Source organism: Acanthopagrus latus, chromosome 10, assembly GCF_904848185.1.
Source record: "Acanthopagrus latus isolate v.2019 chromosome 10, fAcaLat1.1, whole genome shotgun sequence".
NCBI lineage: Eukaryota > Metazoa > Chordata > Actinopteri > Spariformes > Sparidae > Acanthopagrus > Acanthopagrus latus.
In genome coordinates this window covers 6,228,367-6,245,821 of record NC_051048.1, presented here as the reverse complement: position 1 = coordinate 6,245,821, position 17,455 = coordinate 6,228,367, and the positions used below count along the sequence as shown (strand labels likewise).

The 17,455-nt window shown below is 42.3% G+C and overlaps 2 protein-coding genes across 5 annotated transcripts; both read left to right on the top strand.

Moving 5' to 3' along the window:
• The first annotated feature begins 126 nt into the window (after positions 1-126).
• si:ch211-63p21.2 (FH1/FH2 domain-containing protein 1) lies at positions 127-4,595 on the top strand. The gene is made up of 9 exons (XM_037112131.1): positions 127-1,081; positions 1,183-1,323; positions 1,522-1,704; positions 2,339-2,458; positions 2,542-2,703; positions 2,870-3,123; positions 3,283-3,505; positions 3,595-3,703; positions 3,778-4,595. Exons 1-9 carry the CDS (start codon positions 620-622, stop codon positions 3,804-3,806), a joined length of 1,683 nt encoding a protein of 560 aa, XP_036968026.1. The 5' UTR covers positions 127-619; the 3' UTR covers positions 3,807-4,595.
• A 196-nt stretch (positions 4,596-4,791) lies between these two features.
• Positions 4,792-17,222, top strand: LOC119027194 (heterogeneous nuclear ribonucleoprotein C). Of its 4 annotated transcripts, none has more exons than XM_037112159.1 (10): positions 4,792-4,950; positions 7,457-7,490; positions 11,869-11,984; positions 12,488-12,759; positions 13,693-13,765; positions 13,883-13,930; positions 14,505-14,665; positions 14,754-14,867; positions 15,248-15,396; positions 16,110-17,222. In XM_037112159.1, exons 3-10 carry the CDS (start codon positions 11,878-11,880, stop codon positions 16,206-16,208), a joined length of 1,023 nt encoding a protein of 340 aa, XP_036968054.1. In that variant the 5' UTR covers positions 4,792-4,950; positions 7,457-7,490; positions 11,869-11,877; the 3' UTR covers positions 16,209-17,222. The 4 variants fall into 4 exon arrangements, with proteins under 4 accessions (XP_036968054.1, XP_036968057.1, XP_036968055.1 ...); XM_037112160.1 differs by having other exon boundaries at positions 4,793-4,950; positions 11,935-11,984; XM_037112162.1 differs by lacking the exon at positions 11,869-11,984.
• Positions 17,223-17,455: the final 233 nt, after the last annotated feature.

The following is a 17,455-nucleotide window of genomic DNA, read 5'->3' as shown; positions in this document are numbered from 1 at the left end:
CAAGGCAGAGCTGCAGACGCATGTCATTTAGATACTCTGGAAGCACAGCCGAAAAGGCATTCCTTGGATTTTCTCATCAGAATTGGATGCAGGACGAAACACAGCCCGTCAGAACTCACACGAATTCCGACTGAGGTCACAGGTTTCTGGCGCGGGGGAACAATGGACTTCGGGATCAAAGCGTCAGTCTCGACTCGTCATTTTTAGATTTGAAGGACAAACACTACACCCAAGGCAATTGCAGGTTACCGTGCCGCGAGAACACCCAGAGGTGGTTCGAAGATTGTGATTTGGTTGCGCGATTTATGTGCTTCTGTGGTCGACAAGTGAGGCTGAGCATCCAAAGGCATTCACATGCAAATACCCAGTGAGTGAGAGGTTGTCTGACTGCACAGAAGCAAAAGCGAAGAAGGAAACAAGTTCAGCTGCTGTGTGGAACATAAGGACGAAGGCAAATATGCAACGAATCTGATCGAATCCAAGAAGGTCTTGTTTTGATATGAGAGGTGTGCTTCTTGGAGTCACTTTTTCTCAAGGACTTATGACCTGGTTTGTCAAGGTAATGCTACTGAACATCAACAGAACTTGTTTTTGAGTCACGGACAGCTCTGAAAGACCAATGAAGGAGTCGGACCAAAGCAAGGATAACCCCCTGACCTGGGATTTCGACCAGTCTTGGAGTTCACTGCTCGACCCGGCTGCTCGTCTTTGCCTCAACACTTTGGATTTCTCAGACCTCTGGGACGAGGAAGATAGCACAGAGGACGAGGGTACCAGCTCAACCAGTGAATCAACAGCATGCCTCAGAGGCCCTCCGGCACCCCCTCCTCTTCCTCCACCTCCTCCACCTGTCCCATCTTTGCCCTCAGCTCCCGAAACCGGTGCGACCATCAAATGCCGCACCTTAAAGCTGCACTGGAGGGAGCTGCAGAGTTTAGCCCCCCTTCCGAGGACGACCCGCTTTGGGGGACAGACTATTTGGGCCGGACTCGAGCCAGTCCATTTGGATACAAACAAACTGGAGTACCTGTTTGAATCTAAAGGCGGTAGCACCATTTTTAATGTGGTTTCTGGGAAGCAGGTAAGACGTTTCAGGTGATTTCTTTAATCCTTCTTCAGTAGGCTTCGACTCTAAAGTGCACTTACAAACATACCTAGTATCTTCTGTATATCCCTACACAGAAGCAGCCATCAGTGTCAGTGTTGGCGATGAAACGGAGTAACATCATAACCATCGCCCTGAGCAGCCTGCCCCCTCCCCGCCTCCTCCCTCCTGCTATCTACAGCATGGACAGCAGTGTGCTGGACAGAGAGGACGTTCAGGTACAGTAAAGGTTGCGCCTTCCAGAATATGAGCTTCAGCATTTGCCTCACCTCTAAAGTTTGCTTTTGTTGGAGGGGCTATCTCTGGTATGGTAAAATGAAACATAGGCACTATGCATATGAGGACAAGCCCAGCAGAAACTCCTAACGGGTCTGTCAGTTTGAGTTCACCTCTTTCCATGTTTCATCCTCAAACAGCGGCTTCAAGCGCTGATCCCAACAGAAGAGGAGCTTTGCTTGATCAAGGAGGCCAAGGCCCAGAACCCCCACTCCCCTCTGGCCCCAGCTGAGCTCTGCCTGCTCACTTTGGGGGAAATCCCTCATCTGAACTCCAGGCTTCAGCTGTGGGCCTTCGCTCTGGACTACGACTCCTTAGAAAGGGTAAGTGACAGTGGAACAAACATGTGATTGGATGAGTCGATAAGTAATCAACAGCAGTTTGTCTGGTTTTACTACCATGATTCAAACGACGCGCTAAATTTGCATTGATAAACAAAACAATACATGAACTAATTTAATTGCTCAGCTCTTCTAGATTCACCAAATGTTTCAGGACCAAGTGGATCAAATCATGCAAATATACTTACAAACTTGAACTAACAATGTCCCGCTTTTGATGCATCTCTGTGCATGGTTCGTCCAAGTCATGTTGAAGTATCAAGCTATCCAAGATGGCGGACGTACTTCACTCACATCAGGCAGCCACTCAGATTGGGTGGTGACATGGCCTGATGAATATGCTCATTGATTCTTTTTCTCAGTGGCTCAGCCCTGACTTCCTGCTTGGACCACAGTGCGATAACATCATATATTTTTAAATGGCTTTTCTTAGTATGAGTATGAACAATTCATTACAGAAAGACTTATAATTGACCTTGTTTGCAGTTCGAGGTGTCTTACCAACAGTTTTACAGATACAGTCTCAGTCAGAGTGGTGGTCTGTGAGCTGACCTGCTGTATCCACGTATTCATGATTTGATTGCTTGTCATCTGACTGTTTCCCTCCTCTCAACAGGAGATTGCAGAGCCTCTCTTCCATCTAAAGTTGGCCATGGAGCAGCTCTCAGCCAGCCAGACCTTCAGATGTATTCTGGCCACAGTGTTGGCGATCGGTAACTTTCTCAACGGATGCAAGGTGAGATCCTTGCTTTTATTATCCCTACTTCAATAGATTTTTGAGCATTGTTGAGACTCACAGTACATCCTCTTTATGCCAAGGCCCGGGGTTTTGAGCTGAGTTACCTGGGGAAGCTGTCCCAGGTGAGGGACACGCACACCCGCCAGCCTCTGCTGCACCACGTCTGTGTGCTACTGATGCAGCTCTACCCGCAGTCGTCTGACCTCTACTCTGACATCACTGCTGTTACTAAAGCTGGCAAGGTGCGTGGCTCCCACTGTGTGTGTGTGTGTGTTCATCTCTCAAGGGTGTATGCTGCACTGCATCTGAGTCTGAGGGAGAATTATTTGGATATATTTACTCCTTTTTTTTAGGCATAAGGGTAGACAAAAACAGGTCAAAACATCCCTCTCGCTCTCGCCTTTTCAGTGCGACTACTCCCTCGTCCAGTCCAACTTCTCCCAGCTAGAGGCCCAGTGCAAAGCATCGTGGGAGCAACTCAAGATTTTGGACAAGGCAGAGGACAAGAGGAAAGGTGGAAAGGCACAGAAGAGGAGAGGGGGAGGAGAAGATGAGGCCTCGGCACCCGAGGGCTCGCTCCGTCGCAGGTTGCCGAAGATTTTGAAAGAGTACGAGGAGAGGCTGAAGGTGCTGAGAGCCGTCCATCGCCGGGTCATCAACAGGTGTGCTGCGAGCGCATGGTTTATTTCATTTTGTTGATTTTAATTAACAAGCGCATCTCGATTTAATACAAATTTGAGTCATACATCCTGTCGTCCTTTCCTGTTAAATGTTTTTCTGCTTATTGTCGCAGTAAAACTTGCTGCTTGATCTTTCTCCAGGTTCCACTCTTTCCTCTTGTTCCTCGGCTACTCCAAAACCATGGTGAGGGACACCAAAGCGGAGGACTTCTGCAGAACCGTCAGTAACTTCTCTCTGGAATACAGGACCACACGGCAGGCCATCCTCCTGCAGAGAGAGAGGGAGAGACAGAAAAGTGGCGCCGAGAGTCCAGGCCCGAACACTCCCGCAGCCAGGAGGAAACATCAGCAAACTCCGTCACAGGTTTTACTTCACATGCCCTCAATGTGAAGTCAGTTCTGGGCAAAACTGATTGACTGGATTTGTGAACCTGCTGTCTGTTGATCCAACAGGAATGTGAGGAGCAACGTAAGCTGGAGGAGGTGCTGAAAACGCCTGAGTCCACCCCACGACTGGACTTCACACTGCCTCGAAACCGCAGGAGGATGACTGACATCCCAGGTACTTTACACACCTTTCTCTCTTTTTATCCATCTAATGTGTTTTACTTAAACCCATATTTGTTTACTTCTCAGGTTCTCAGCCACGGAAGCTGACGTGGTGACCCTGCTGATACACTGTCAAAACACATTCAATCACTGGTGTGCAAGAAGAAGATTAATGTGATTGTTATTTATGACATTGTTGTTGGAATTCACTTTTTTTTTGTGCTGCACGTTGTTGTTTATCGGAGAGAAAATGGACAGGTGTACGAGATTTCACACGCCAATGAAAATGTAATCACGTTTGAGGTTAAATGAAGAGATGCGTTAAAGTCTGTGTCGATTAAAAAAATATATCCAACGTGTAAATTTATTTGTGTGTTTGGGTTCTGAATAAAGGGTGTTTTGACTTGTTATGTTATATATTATGTTCCTGACTATCTTGATCCGTTGTTTTCCTGCTCATCTGGGAGTCCAGTGACATTAGTTTATTTAAAAAAGATTTCAGTAATCTAATTGTTCAATAAAGCATATCTGTCCATTTTATTTTAAAGTACTAAAAGTATGCTGACAGTAATATTATAGCATAATATATTACTTTAAAATTAAGGTAACTTGTAACATGTAATATATTGCATTTTTTACAGTGCCTTGCCCAACACTGATTGTTAGAGCAGCTTCTTCCTGTTCATCCACATTCTATCCCATGTTTACAATGTAGCATCACATGCTAACTGTTTAGCTCACATTGTTTTTTTTGTTTTGCTTTGTTTTGTTTTGTTTTTGCAGCCAGTGACGTCATGACCGGCCCCGTCTATTCTCTGTCCACCGCTGTGTGTGTGTGTGTGTGTGTGTGTGTGTGTGTGTGTGTGTGTGTGTGTTTGTATGTGTGCGTCACAGATCAATAAAGCTTTGGGAACAACAGTGAGGAGCTGTAGCTGTGTTGCTAGTTTTCTAACTTAGCCTAGCATACATACAGTATACGTCGTCTGTGTTGTGTACTGTACAGGACGTCACTCGTCGAACCGGAGTGGCAGGCCCCTCCCGCCAATCCCTGACGCGCATGTCCACACCGCGCTTCTCAAATAGCCAATCAGCAAGCAGCGACGCCGGCTGTGGGCGTCACCTTCCCCGTTGTATGTGCGAGTCGACGCCATTTCGTGTCCACTGGTTTCAAGGTGATACAATCAGCCTGCAGAGCCGGATCTTTACCCACTCAAGTAAAAACAGCGTTGAATTTTACTCATTTTTAGTATTAAGCTCCTGGTGAGTATTTTTAACCGAGAGATTTTTCCCTATTTTTTAAAATATTTTTTGTCCTGACTCTGAGCCCGTATTTTGGACTTCTTTTTTTTTGTTTTTTGTTTTTATTTTTAATGCATTTTTCCTGGCTGGTGTTTCCCCGAGACTGTGTTTGGCTTTTAGTGGCGTACATTTTGTGATGGCAATGTGAGCTGCGCAGACAGAAAAAACAAACAAACCCAAAACCCTCAAAAAACTAGTTTGATGTAGCTTTCACGACGACATTTTTGCCTTTTATTTTTCGAGTGAGACGTCCATTTTCCAGTGCTGCTGCTGTGTTACCTTGTTGTTGAATCTGATTTGTGGTCGTATTTTCGAGGAGAGAAATATGGAAGAAGGTTCCAGTCTTTTCTGGACAGTGTTCAGAACGGGTCGCCCTTTTTCTGGAGACGTGTTTTTAAAAAAGGCTTTTTATTCTCGTCCTGTGTTTTGCCCCCCACCTGTAACTTGATGTGCAGTGGTTGACATTGACTTCATGAGACGTGTTTTTCCCCCCCATTTTCCTTGTCATTTTGGCATTCGCTCAGACAGTTTATTTTCTGCAGCAAGTCTCTCAGGAATGATGTAATTTTTGCAGGCAAGATGGGTGTTTTTTTTTTTTGTTTTTTTTTTCTTCTCCCCCCCTCCCTCCCCCTCAATGAGAAGTGTGTGCAGTCATGGACCTGGGATTTCTATGTGACATAATTTGTGCTTTTGGTAATTCTGATATCATCATTTAAGTTTGTTTGCAGTTTTTATTCTGAGCTGTGGAGCTGCTTAGACCCAGGAGGGAGGCCTCCAGAGGGGCTGCACTGAGCTGTAAACAGGCCTCTACATGTCTCTCCTCCTTTTCGTGAATGTGTTTTCTAAATATCTGTGAAAAAAAAACTCCTTGTCTAATGTGCAACAAAGGTTTACAGTGCTGCAGACAGTGTAGACTTGTAGTTGACATTTGCCACTCAAAACTGCCAGGACCCCCCGCCCCCCTTTGGCCCCAAAGTGTGTCCTCTGTAAGTGCCCTTGAGCAGGAGTCTCTCCTCGCTCCAGAGGCGCTGTTCTGCAGCCGACCCTGTACTCTGGCCCCTACGAGGGAGGCGGCCAGGAGCAAAGAGTGCAGAACCACCAGCTATCCCAGACTGGTGATGCTCTGACGTGCACTTAGAAGCTGACGCCAGCGTCCGACACTGTCCTGGTCGTACTAGTTGGTGTCAGATTGCGTAGAAGATTGAGTTTAACAGACAACCAGCAGTGTGTTAGTTTTAAAAGACTAATTTTAAACCCTCGGCACAACCCCTGGCAGCGCCATGGTCGCCTGCCAACTCTCCCACTGGATAGTGTTGCTTTTATTTTGAAAAGTAAGATCAAATTTTGCAGTTTAAATGTCAATAACTGATGCAATTTAAGCACTGGAGGTGAAGCAAGCCAGTACCAGCCAGAAGAGAATGATTTTGCGTGATAAATACCTATTATTTAATTGATTAGTCGTAAGATGATTAAACTTGTGTCTCATAAAAGAGACTATTTCAATCTTGCAAGTATCTGGCAAATAATTTCTGTGGAAATTTTTTTATGCGTTTTAGGCATTTCTTAGTTTGAGATCTGTGATTTTTTTGGGAGAAGGAATTAAAATTTTGAATGTTAATATTTATAATATAAATGAAGTAATAATGGATTACCTTCTGTAACAGAACTAACGAGCTCTACTCATAAGAAGAATAAGGTTTGAAGCTAGAAAGGTGGCAGGGTCCGCCAAATATAAACAGTATGATATTGTGTTGTCCTTTTTAAGGTCAGTTTGTTTATTCAGTCAGGAAAAAAGTTTGTTCAGTTTTGTTGAAAAAAATCATTCAGTGAAGATCATTCTCCATTAAAATGGCTTCCCATAATGCACCTTTGATTACTTAATTTGAAAATACCACATAAAAAAACCCACATATTTAGCGATGTGCTGGAGACATTCTGGTTGTCCTTAATGCAAAAACCAGGACCTTACATTTCTTTCTTTGTTTTCTCATATTTGAATTAATTGGACCCATTTTCATTCCATTTGTTTTATGCTCATGGCCACAGCTGGCCCAAGATAAGGTTCAGATCTGCCTGTTGTTAACCCAGCCATCTTTTAAAAAAAAAAGTTTTTTAAATGTATAAGTTTAATACTGTTTTATTGCTCTTTAAATAGGAAAGATCTCTAAATTGTCAGTTTTTCAGTATCAGACCTACACCTGACACAGGAAGTCAGGCAGCTAAGTGATCTTGGCATCAGTGGTCCATCAGTAACTTTTAGTTTTTGCCCTCCAGGGGAAAAAGTTTGGGCACCCCTGTTTTCAAACAGTTGGTTTAGTCCTGCCGGTGAAGTAAAGGTTATTCTCATTTGCCAGATTTTTCTTCTTCTTTTCTTTCCATACATTGCTCGCCCTGCTTGTGGTGATAACAGTTCATTTTTAGAAGCTCCTCTTTTCTAATATTCCGTTTTTTGTTTCCCCCTCTTTAGTTTTTGAAGCCACTTTTTTGAACGGCGGCGAATCGTAAGTTGATCTCAACCTTCTTTTTTTTTTCTTATTTTTTCTTTTTTTTTTTTCCACCTCCAACTTTTGCATCACTTTTTTTTATCTTACACTTTTGTTTTCACCCTTTTGTGATTTAGACCCCCTTTTGGACTTTTGTAGAGCAAGTAGCATGTAGTGTTATTTTTATTTACTTTCTTTTTTTTGTGCTGTGAAAATAGAAAATTAACTGCATTAGCGGCCTCTGACATGAGCTTCCCACATGTTCCCAACTTATAATAATGACAATGCATAATCAGTTTTGATTACAAGAGACCTGATTGGTAGCTAATTGCTGAATAACACTCCCATGTACAGCCAGTCCCTGGATTGAAGACTGACGCTGACAGAGGCAAAACAAGCCCTGATTTTTGCTTTGTAATGTCTCTTTTTTTTTTTTTTTTTTTTTTTGAGTGTGCATGTCATTTGTTGGAGTCAAATTACCCACAGAAACACAAAGATACCTGCTCTTATCATCCCAAATAGTACGGTAGCACCCATTAAAATCAGCATGCCTGCTGAATACCATGAATTACTAACCTTTCCAGTAATCACTAATCTGTTTGATTAAAAGCGGTGACCTTTTTTTGCACCTTTTTATCAAAAACAACCCACAGACATCGACTATCAGCTACACAGAGCTTTTAAAACCTCATTAAACCTCAAAGGTTCAGATTTTTATCCTATTTTCCTCTGTTTTTTTCCTCCTTAAATCTTTAAAGTACACGCACACAAACCAACATCCCTACAAAGCTGCTCTGACCGTCTTTTTGTCTTGAGAGCTGCAGTCGCAGAGTCTTTTCACAGTTGAAGCACCAAAACACACACTGATATTACTGATCCAGTGAGCCCACTGTCCAGTATAAACTAAAGATTTTCAGTTTGTTATCACACAATGAAGCCCAGATGAGGCAAATGATGATGATAAAGTGAGTGATGTTAGACTGTAAATATCATGTCATTGAATGAATGAACACATGAAACATGAAGGGCCACAGTGGACTGCATAGATCAATAGCAATTAAAGTCCATAGTTAAAAGCAAGTGATGACACAGCAGTCTTACCTGCAGTTTTTGGTATTTATAAAGAGAAAAAAAATGATGTTATAGGCCAATTTATCTTACTTGTTCAAAGAATTGTATTTGTTTTAAAATTTAAAGCAAAAAAAACTAAACTGAAAACAAAAAATGAACACAGAAAAGATTCACTCATGAGTCTGTCGCCTGTAGGTCCACACTGTGAAGGACTAACATTCACAAAATTAAAATTAAGCAATAGATAAATAATAAGCTATTTAATGACTAAAATAATATTGATAGTAAACTTTGGCATAAATCCATTTTTAAAATTGAACAATTGATTTTTCTGTTTTAATTGTTTTCTGTATTGATTTGCCTTTGTATTAATCCCTCAAAATATATATGTCACAATTTGATTTTCCATTTTATGTATTTATTTTTTTAAAGATTTTTATTTTGGACATATTTTTGAAATAATTTTCCAATTGCATTTTGCAAGTTGATACATACATAAATACATAAATAAACTGATTAATAAATATATTAATAAATGATTAAGTGAAATAGTAAAATGATTTAAATACAAGGGGAATTAAGACAAAGTTACAACTTGTATTTATTTATTTATTTATTTTCATTCTGGCAGTTTCAGGCCTCCATACTGGTCAGCTTTTAACTCATGTCATCAAAACAGTGACTCATGTCCGAATCTCTGCCATCTGGCCTGGTTTCACTTCCCAGAAGTTGCGAAAAACTCTGGATAATAAATATGATGACTGTCGAACTCCGACTGCCAAGTGGTACTGTAACTTGATTGTGATCGTAACTGGGATTTACAGGCAGCAGACAAATCACAAAGTGCTGCATGAAGAAAATTCCCCAAAAAGTGGATGTCTCATTTGCCAAAGGAAAGTCACACGGGCAAACAGGACGAGTGTTTACAAGTAGATCATGACCAACAGAAAGACCACTGTGGGCTTCAATATGTTTACATCCAACGCGCTAATGCATGTCAGACGTTCTTGTTATTTGGTCCAACCAGAGTGTGAATATTTAAGGTGTACTGTGTAGTGTTGGGGAAGATAAAGATCTGCATTGACTGATTATTTTTATGCCTAAACAAGCTAAATAAACAAACTCTCTTAAGGGACACCACAACTTGATACTGTTTAACTTTGTTTATTTGTGGCGGACCCTGCCACCTTCCTAGCTTCAAACAGTGTCCCGGGGGCCTTAGAGAACAGCTTGTTTATTCAGTTATGTTGAGTTCATTTGATCACCTCATTAATATCCTAAATTTGAAGATTCTGAGTTTGAATTTCTTCTCCAAAACTACATGGTGTCCCTTTAATCAGCACCAAATTATCCAGTAAAAAGCCTGATTGGTTGTAGTAAACATAAGCACATGGACCGCCCGTCTGTAAGCCCTGTATATACCTGCGTGAACCCCGACACGCCACAAAGAATCAGAAGCATTTGTGAAGCAGCCTGTGATAGTCACACATCCACCACCACCACCACACACACTGTCAGCTTGCCAAGAGATAGAACCATCCCGGCCAAATCATGTAGAGGAGAGCGGAGCATTAAGCTTTGGCCAGACAGCCGGCTGCTTACTGTGTAATCCCCTGCTAGCAGCTACTGGGCAGAGATGGAGAGGCTGCCGCTGGGCCACAGTTTAGCCCAGCTGGCAGCAGCGCCGCGTATTGGCAGGTGAGACGTGGTCTTTGTAACGGCTGAAGTGGCCGATGATGAGACGAGCGGCATGCAGGACTGAGGGGGAATTAGCCCAAATACAAGGCAGGCACACAAAAGGCTGATGAATAAAGCTGACGTTTTATGTGTCCTGATGCTGAAAGAAGAAAAAAAATCCCACCAATGTAAAAACAAAGAATGTAATAATATGCAGGATGTGGACAAAATAATCGAAACACATTATAGCAAGACCCTGGAGCGGATATCTGATCTCTGAGGCTGCATGATGGTCATTTTCCATGTCACAAATTAAGTGTCGGATCATTTGGAACATGCATCGAAGCCCCCCCTGCAATGTTACATAACTTTGCAGTGTTTGCCACTAATCACACTCGCTGACACACTTACACAACTGACACAGTTGTCGCCTGAGTCCCTGGTGCATCCGTTGCTAACACTAGATTTATGTAAAGCAGCAGAGAGGTGTTTGGAAAAGCTTGACGACTTTTGGACAAACACAGAACAGTTTGAACGGTAAATGAGGAACAAGACACGGACTGAAAGAAACCCCGAAGGGATGAACATAAAGTATGATCACACCCAACAGACAGCTGGTACACTGGAATGCAGTTATTCACCTGATAGCGTCATATAACCGTTTTTGTAAATGTTACACATGAAGCAATTCTACTTTTTTGGCTATCAAGTAGTTTTGTCATAGAGCGGCACACAGTTAGTCCCGGCTGTCAACGTTGGCTTGTCAGGTGGTTCAGTTTGGCCTGCCAGATGTTTCTCTCAGAAAAAAATGCAAATAAATGAATTTGTGTATGTCTGCATAATGTGAATAAAGTAGTATAAAGCCCTCTGTGTCTCCAGAGGAAGCTGCATGTAATCTGATAAAATGCCTCCAGTGATGTTAGTGAGTGCCTAGTTGCATTGTGGGTAATGTGGCTCCTATAACACTGTTCGACCCATTATGGAGAGTTTCAAAACGAAACAATCAGAATAGATGCCTCACATTCTTCTTTTTCAAAATCTGGCGCCTACATTACCCACAATGCAATGTAGCCACTGAGTGACATCACTGAAATACATAAAAGGCTTTATTCTACTTTTTCACACACACACTCTCCAAGACCTGTGTACAAAGTTTAATGTGGGAAATCAGTGGAATTTCCCTTTTAAATATGAAGGATCCTTAATTACTAATGAGTCCTCATGATATGTAAGTGCAGAAATTCAGTAATCATTTCATTTTGCATCCGCCATTAAAGTAATATTATGTCGAAATCTTCAACACCGTCGTTAATACAAAACCCAGGTCTGTAACAATTTGTCAGACGTGATGAAAGGTCAGAGCAAACACTGATTAGAAGCTTCGGGAAAGTTGTGTTTACTGCTGATTTAGAGACTCACATGGACAGCAACAGTTTATACAAAAATATAGAAAGTCTTTTGAAAGCGGCTTCCTCACTCAAATGCAATATCTTGTTCTGTCATAACAAACATTTATCCCACAGGTTTTTTTTTTTAAATAAACAAACATTTTATCTACCACCTCCTTCCCCCCCTTTTTAACCACTTCTTGGGTTTGCAAATAATCCAAAGAGGGAAGAAACACTTTTTTTTTTTTTTTTTTTGGGAGGTGTATTAGATGTCTCCACACGGTCACCGACTCATAGCTCTCCGACGACCCTCTTCTCTCCAACAGACTCACACAGGCAGGCAGACCTCCACCGAGCCGAGTACAGACACAATGGAGTGAGTGCTGGCTGCTTCATGACCCGATCACACTTTGTCTGTTCACCTGTGTTGTAGAGGGTAGCAAGTAGGAGTCACACCTTGAATTTCTTATGTGTGTATGACTTGATTGTAATGCCATTTTGCTTTCATAAGGAACGCATGTGACGATAGCTTCAGATCACCAGAACAAAACAACAACAACATATTGCTTGTTCTAGCCGCTCAAATGCTGAAGAAATGCCGCTTTTTCTCTATTTTACCTGAGTCTAATTTGAATATTATCTTTGTTTTGGACTGTTGGCTCTGGACATTTTCAGGCATTTAATAGACTAATAAGTCATAAAATGTCTTAAACCCAGTATCAAAGGTCTTGAACACTCACAAGGTCATAACTTATACTGACTTCGGTGCAGAGGCACAAAATTGTAGAGCAAGGAAAAACACATTCCCTTACTTCCCCCCCTCCTGTCTTCTAAGTACTGTCTCTGATCTGGGATCTCCTTCTCTGCCCTGCTGTGTAGTTGGTCGTCGTCCTCCGACTCCAGCCTGATGGCCAGCAGCAACGTGACCAACAAGACCGACCCGCGCTCCCTCAACTCCCGCGTCTTCATCGGCAACCTCAACACCCTGCTGGTCACCAAGGCCGACGTGGAGGCCATCTTCTCCAAGTACGGCAAGGTCGTGGGCTGCTCCGTCCACAAGGGCTATGCCTTCGTCCAGTACTCCAATGAGAGGAACGCACGGGCCGCCGTGGCCGGCGAGGACGGACGCATGATCGTGGGACAGGTGCTAGGTGAGGTTCCGGGTTCCACAGTGTTTATTCCTAACGTGACCTCTTGTCTTCTTCCAGATCTTAGCCACACCGTGTGCACTGTGTGCCACAGGAAGTTAGCATTAACAAACTAGCTAACTGATTGATGAATAGAAAACAGCTGTATTTATAATTTCTTTGTAAAATTTCAAAAGAGAAAAGTTTGATGACTTATTCAGCTAACATTGTTAGAAATGCTAGCTTTATGGATTTATCACATTTCCCATTGTTCCAAGTGTTTGTGCTAAGCTAAGCTAACCGACCTTTGGCTGTAGCTGGGGTTTTGATCTTAGCTTATATCTCAGCAACGAAATGAAAGATTCTGACCACAGAAAACATATTGTTATTTTTCCTAATTACGCTTTTCAAATATTTATTGTTTATATAGACTATTTTACAGTCATATCCCAGCATGCAGTGGGGTTAAGACAAGAAAACACCACAAATAGGCCATGATACAGTCAAGTCTGTCACAAATTACAGCTGTCAGTTCATCTTTAATCAAAACACAGGACCAAATTGTGTTTTTCAGCCTCTGTGCTGCCCTCTAGAGAAAACCAGAAAGTCAACACCACTGGAAAGAGGAATTCTTTTGCAAATGATTTTTAACAACACCAGAAGCTGTCCTCAAAGTAGAGACAGAGAAACATCTGTTTCCGATCCAAATTCCCTGGCCTGTCTGGTGCTCAACGCAGGTTAAAATAAATGTGAGTAAATGATTATTTAGCACCTGGCGGGGGTTAAAACCTGCGTTAGGCCTTCAAAATAGCACACCGTCATGGAAAGGAACGAGTGATAAAATGTGCTAATTAAGATTTCACACTTTCCGTGCATGACATGTTCTGGCACAGTTCAGTCCCAGTCCTGGAAACTGTAACTCGTCCTTCCCTGACTCTTGTGTTTTCCCTACCTCAGATATCAACCTGGCAGGCGAGCCGAAACCTCACAGATCGAAGACGGTGAAGCGTTCTGCGGGAGACATGTACAGGTGCGAGCTCGCTGATTCTCACAGCTACGTCATAGAAATATCAGGAAAGATCATCATGTAAGCATTAAAGTGTTTCCTGTAGTTAATCTTTCCACCTCATTTCTACTCCCTCCACAGTTCATCTCTTGACTTGGACTATGACTTTCAAAGAGATTACTACGATAGGTAAGCTGTTTATTTTTTTATATTTATAACCCTCTACCTACTCTGAATTACGTCTTTTCATGCACCAACTTGCAAATGTGTTCTTTCTTTCTGTCTTATCCATTATCGTTCCTGTTTCAGTTTCTCTGTTTGGCTGATGGCTACAATTTAAATGTTGAAACAATATATAATATGTTTAACATTCAATTTATTACATCTTAGTATGTGATTTAAAGGAAGCGTGTAAAAATATGATGGCAGTTAGCGAGGCCACTGAGCTCTGTCATGCTAGCTAGGTTTATCGTTAATGTTTCCTCTACAGAGATGTCAGATATTCAGTCGAATTAATTAAATGTGTCGATGTGCAAAATATTGCAAATTCAAAGGGGCAACTATTCTTGTTTTTGTTTTTTTAAATTATTATTATATGTATAGCTGAGCTCTCCAGGTTTTGGATTAGCATGCATGGTGATTTTATTAAAGAAATGAAACACTGACCAAACATGATTTTTGCAACTTGATATTCTAAAGTTGACGATAGATCTTCACAGTGATGTCTGTGGCACCATTTTATTGTTGCATCCTTGTATTTCAGGATGTACTCGTACCAGTCCCGGGTGCCTCCCCCCCCCCCACCACTGTCCCGTGCCGTCATCCCCTCGAAGCGTCCGAGGGTCAGTCTGAGCGGCGGAGGGAGCCGGCGGACCAAAACCAGCTTCTCCTCCTCCAAGAGCAGCCAGAGGTCCTCCCGTACGAGTAGGTACCACAGCTGCGTCGCTGATGTCAGCCGTCAAACAAAGCTGGTAATCACTTTTTTTTTTTCTGCTGCTCGTCCTCCCCACAGTGAAGGTGGACGACCTGCAGACCATCAAGAGAGAGCTCACGCAGATCAAACACAAGGTGGACTACCTGCTGGAGAGCCTGGAGCGCATGGAGAAGGACCACAGCAAGAAGTCGGGTAGGGAAGAAGTATTCAGAGAAGTCCAGCCTTCCAAACTTTACTTGTTACTTTGCCAACGCGGGACTGCTAAATGCCAAAGGAAGCGAAATACGTCACTGCAAATGCCAAATGTGTAACAGGAGGTTGTTTTTCTCACCCTTTTCAAAAGTCACAACATATTCTCTGTGACTCATGCTGCACTAAGATTAGTCATGAAAGGGGCATATTCAAGTTTCATCCAATTAAATGGACTGCAGTCCTTCAAAACATCAACCTTACCACCATACAAAATCTCCATGTCCTTCAAGTGAACTAACACTGGTCGTAGTTACGACGGAGGTAATCAAGCAGAATCGTCTTCCCTGTTTTGAGTTTATTTTCTCCCTCCATTTCCTCAGAGATGAAGAGCAAGCCGGAACCAGGCGAGGTGTCCTCCCTCAACTCCTCCACCTCCAGCAAGAAGGATGACAGCCTGAAGCGCGACAGAGAGAGCCAGGAGCTGAACGACTCTGAGGACGAGGGAGATCTGCTGGAGGACGACGACGAGGTGAGGACGGGGGGGACGGAAGATTTCATACATAAATGGCGACCAAATGGTGATGAACTGTGATTGAGGATCCTTTTATTTTTCCAAATCTCCTTTCATTTTAAGGCCTTAACTTGGAAATTATGTAAGTTTATCTACTTGTATGCATTTAGCTGTTTTTACAATCTTTTTACAGTTGTGAGCACTTGTTTCTGATATCCACAAAGTTTGTCTAAATAAGAACATAAAGAACTATAATGAATGTTTGACCCTGTTTCTCTCATGCAGGGTTATTCTAAGGTCACAAGATGGCATTTTGTAGGTCAGTCATGTGGATATTTCCTCAGAAAAACAAGTGTTAATGTTCATTTTCAGTGATAATCTTAAATTTGAACTTGGACCATGTAAGACTTTTATGATGTAGACCCATTCCAGCTGTTAGGGGTCATCTGCAGGCCTCAAACACCTGTAGATCAATACCAGAAGCACTGTATCCTTTCGAACGCGCTCCAAACCATAGCTGAATTTACTTTTGGACTAGTCTGGGATCAGTGCTTCAGGATCATTTTAGATACATTTTCAGGATTGGTAAGTAGTTTTATTTTGTTAGACTAATCGTCCAAAACCCAAAGATTTAATATTGTTTACAAACATGATAATCTCCTGAGTCTGTCACATCCTCAGATTTCCTCCATGTGACGAGCTCATTTTGTTTTCTTTTTCCTGCTGTGCAGATGAAAAGCAGAGGGAGAGAGGAGGACGAGGAGGAGGAGGAGGGCGAGCAGGAGGAAGGAGAAGACGACGGCGATAGCGCCAACGGAGACGACTCCTAAACACCACACAGGCACACACACAAGCACACACACACATGCGCGTACACAAAACTTTTGTGTATGATTGTATATCTCCACACCAGACTCGTACACAGTGGTCATGTGCTCATATCTGCTGAATTGACTGGACATTTCTACACAGTATTGTAGATATTGCTCTCTCTCTCTCTCTCTCTCTCTCTCACGCACATATGCAAATTCATAAAACATGTCAAGTATTTGTTTCTGGATTCTCCACTGTTTATTTCAAATTGCTAATTTGATGTTCGGATTCTTTTTTTTTTGTTGTTTTGTTGTTATTTACGTTTGTATGGACATTTTTTTTTTTCCGTTGGATAAATCCAAACTCTAATATGTGACATTTAGACAACACTCAAGTTCAATTGAGGATAAACTTAACATTTTCTAATACTGTATGTTTGAACTCAGGGCCGTTACACTAAAACATAAAAGCAGTTAAGGCCCTGTTACTATTTTACTTTAGATTTTTTTTTTTCTCTTTTTTTTTAGACGACTGTGTTGAATTGATGCCCAGATATTAACGAATTACCACCTGGCAGCGGCTGACGTTGCAATAAATTGGGATTAAGAACAAAATACCAGACATGGCACTTACAGCCCCAGAAATGTAAACATTTTAAATATATTCCGCATCCAGCTGCTGTACAGCTGCCTCCCAGCCAGCAGGTGGCAGTGTATCACAACAACTGGCCACAATAGAGGCCACAAGGACTTATTTCTGTTGATCACAGAAAATCTTCACCGTCTGCTCTTCAGATAACATGAGCGCATACAAAGCGTCTCACCGGATTGCACAAACGCTCGGAGAAAACCCCTCTCGCTCTGTAGAATATTTCTGTTTGTTGCTGAGGTTTTTTGCAACCTTACCTGACCTTGACTTGTGTAATGCAGTGCTACTCCATGATTGTTTCCGATGATGTTTTTCTTTTTTTTTTTTTTTCTTCATCCGACTGCACTGGTGAAAGTAAATAAAACATGTTTTCCAAGTTGAAACCTGTCCGAGCTTTTTGCTACAATTCAGAAATATGCGCCTGGGTGTAGCATGAGGGCCGTGAGAGGTTTGCGTGCCTTCAAGGTGGAGTTTTATGAATGGTGGATGATGGGTTGTGCAGTAGCACGAGAGCGTGATTAAAATATATGATGGGTGTGTGTAATGCAGAGCTGACAGGTTGAGGCTGGACTGAACTTGAAGTGCTTTTGATACCTCGTCCAAAACTCTGGGTCGG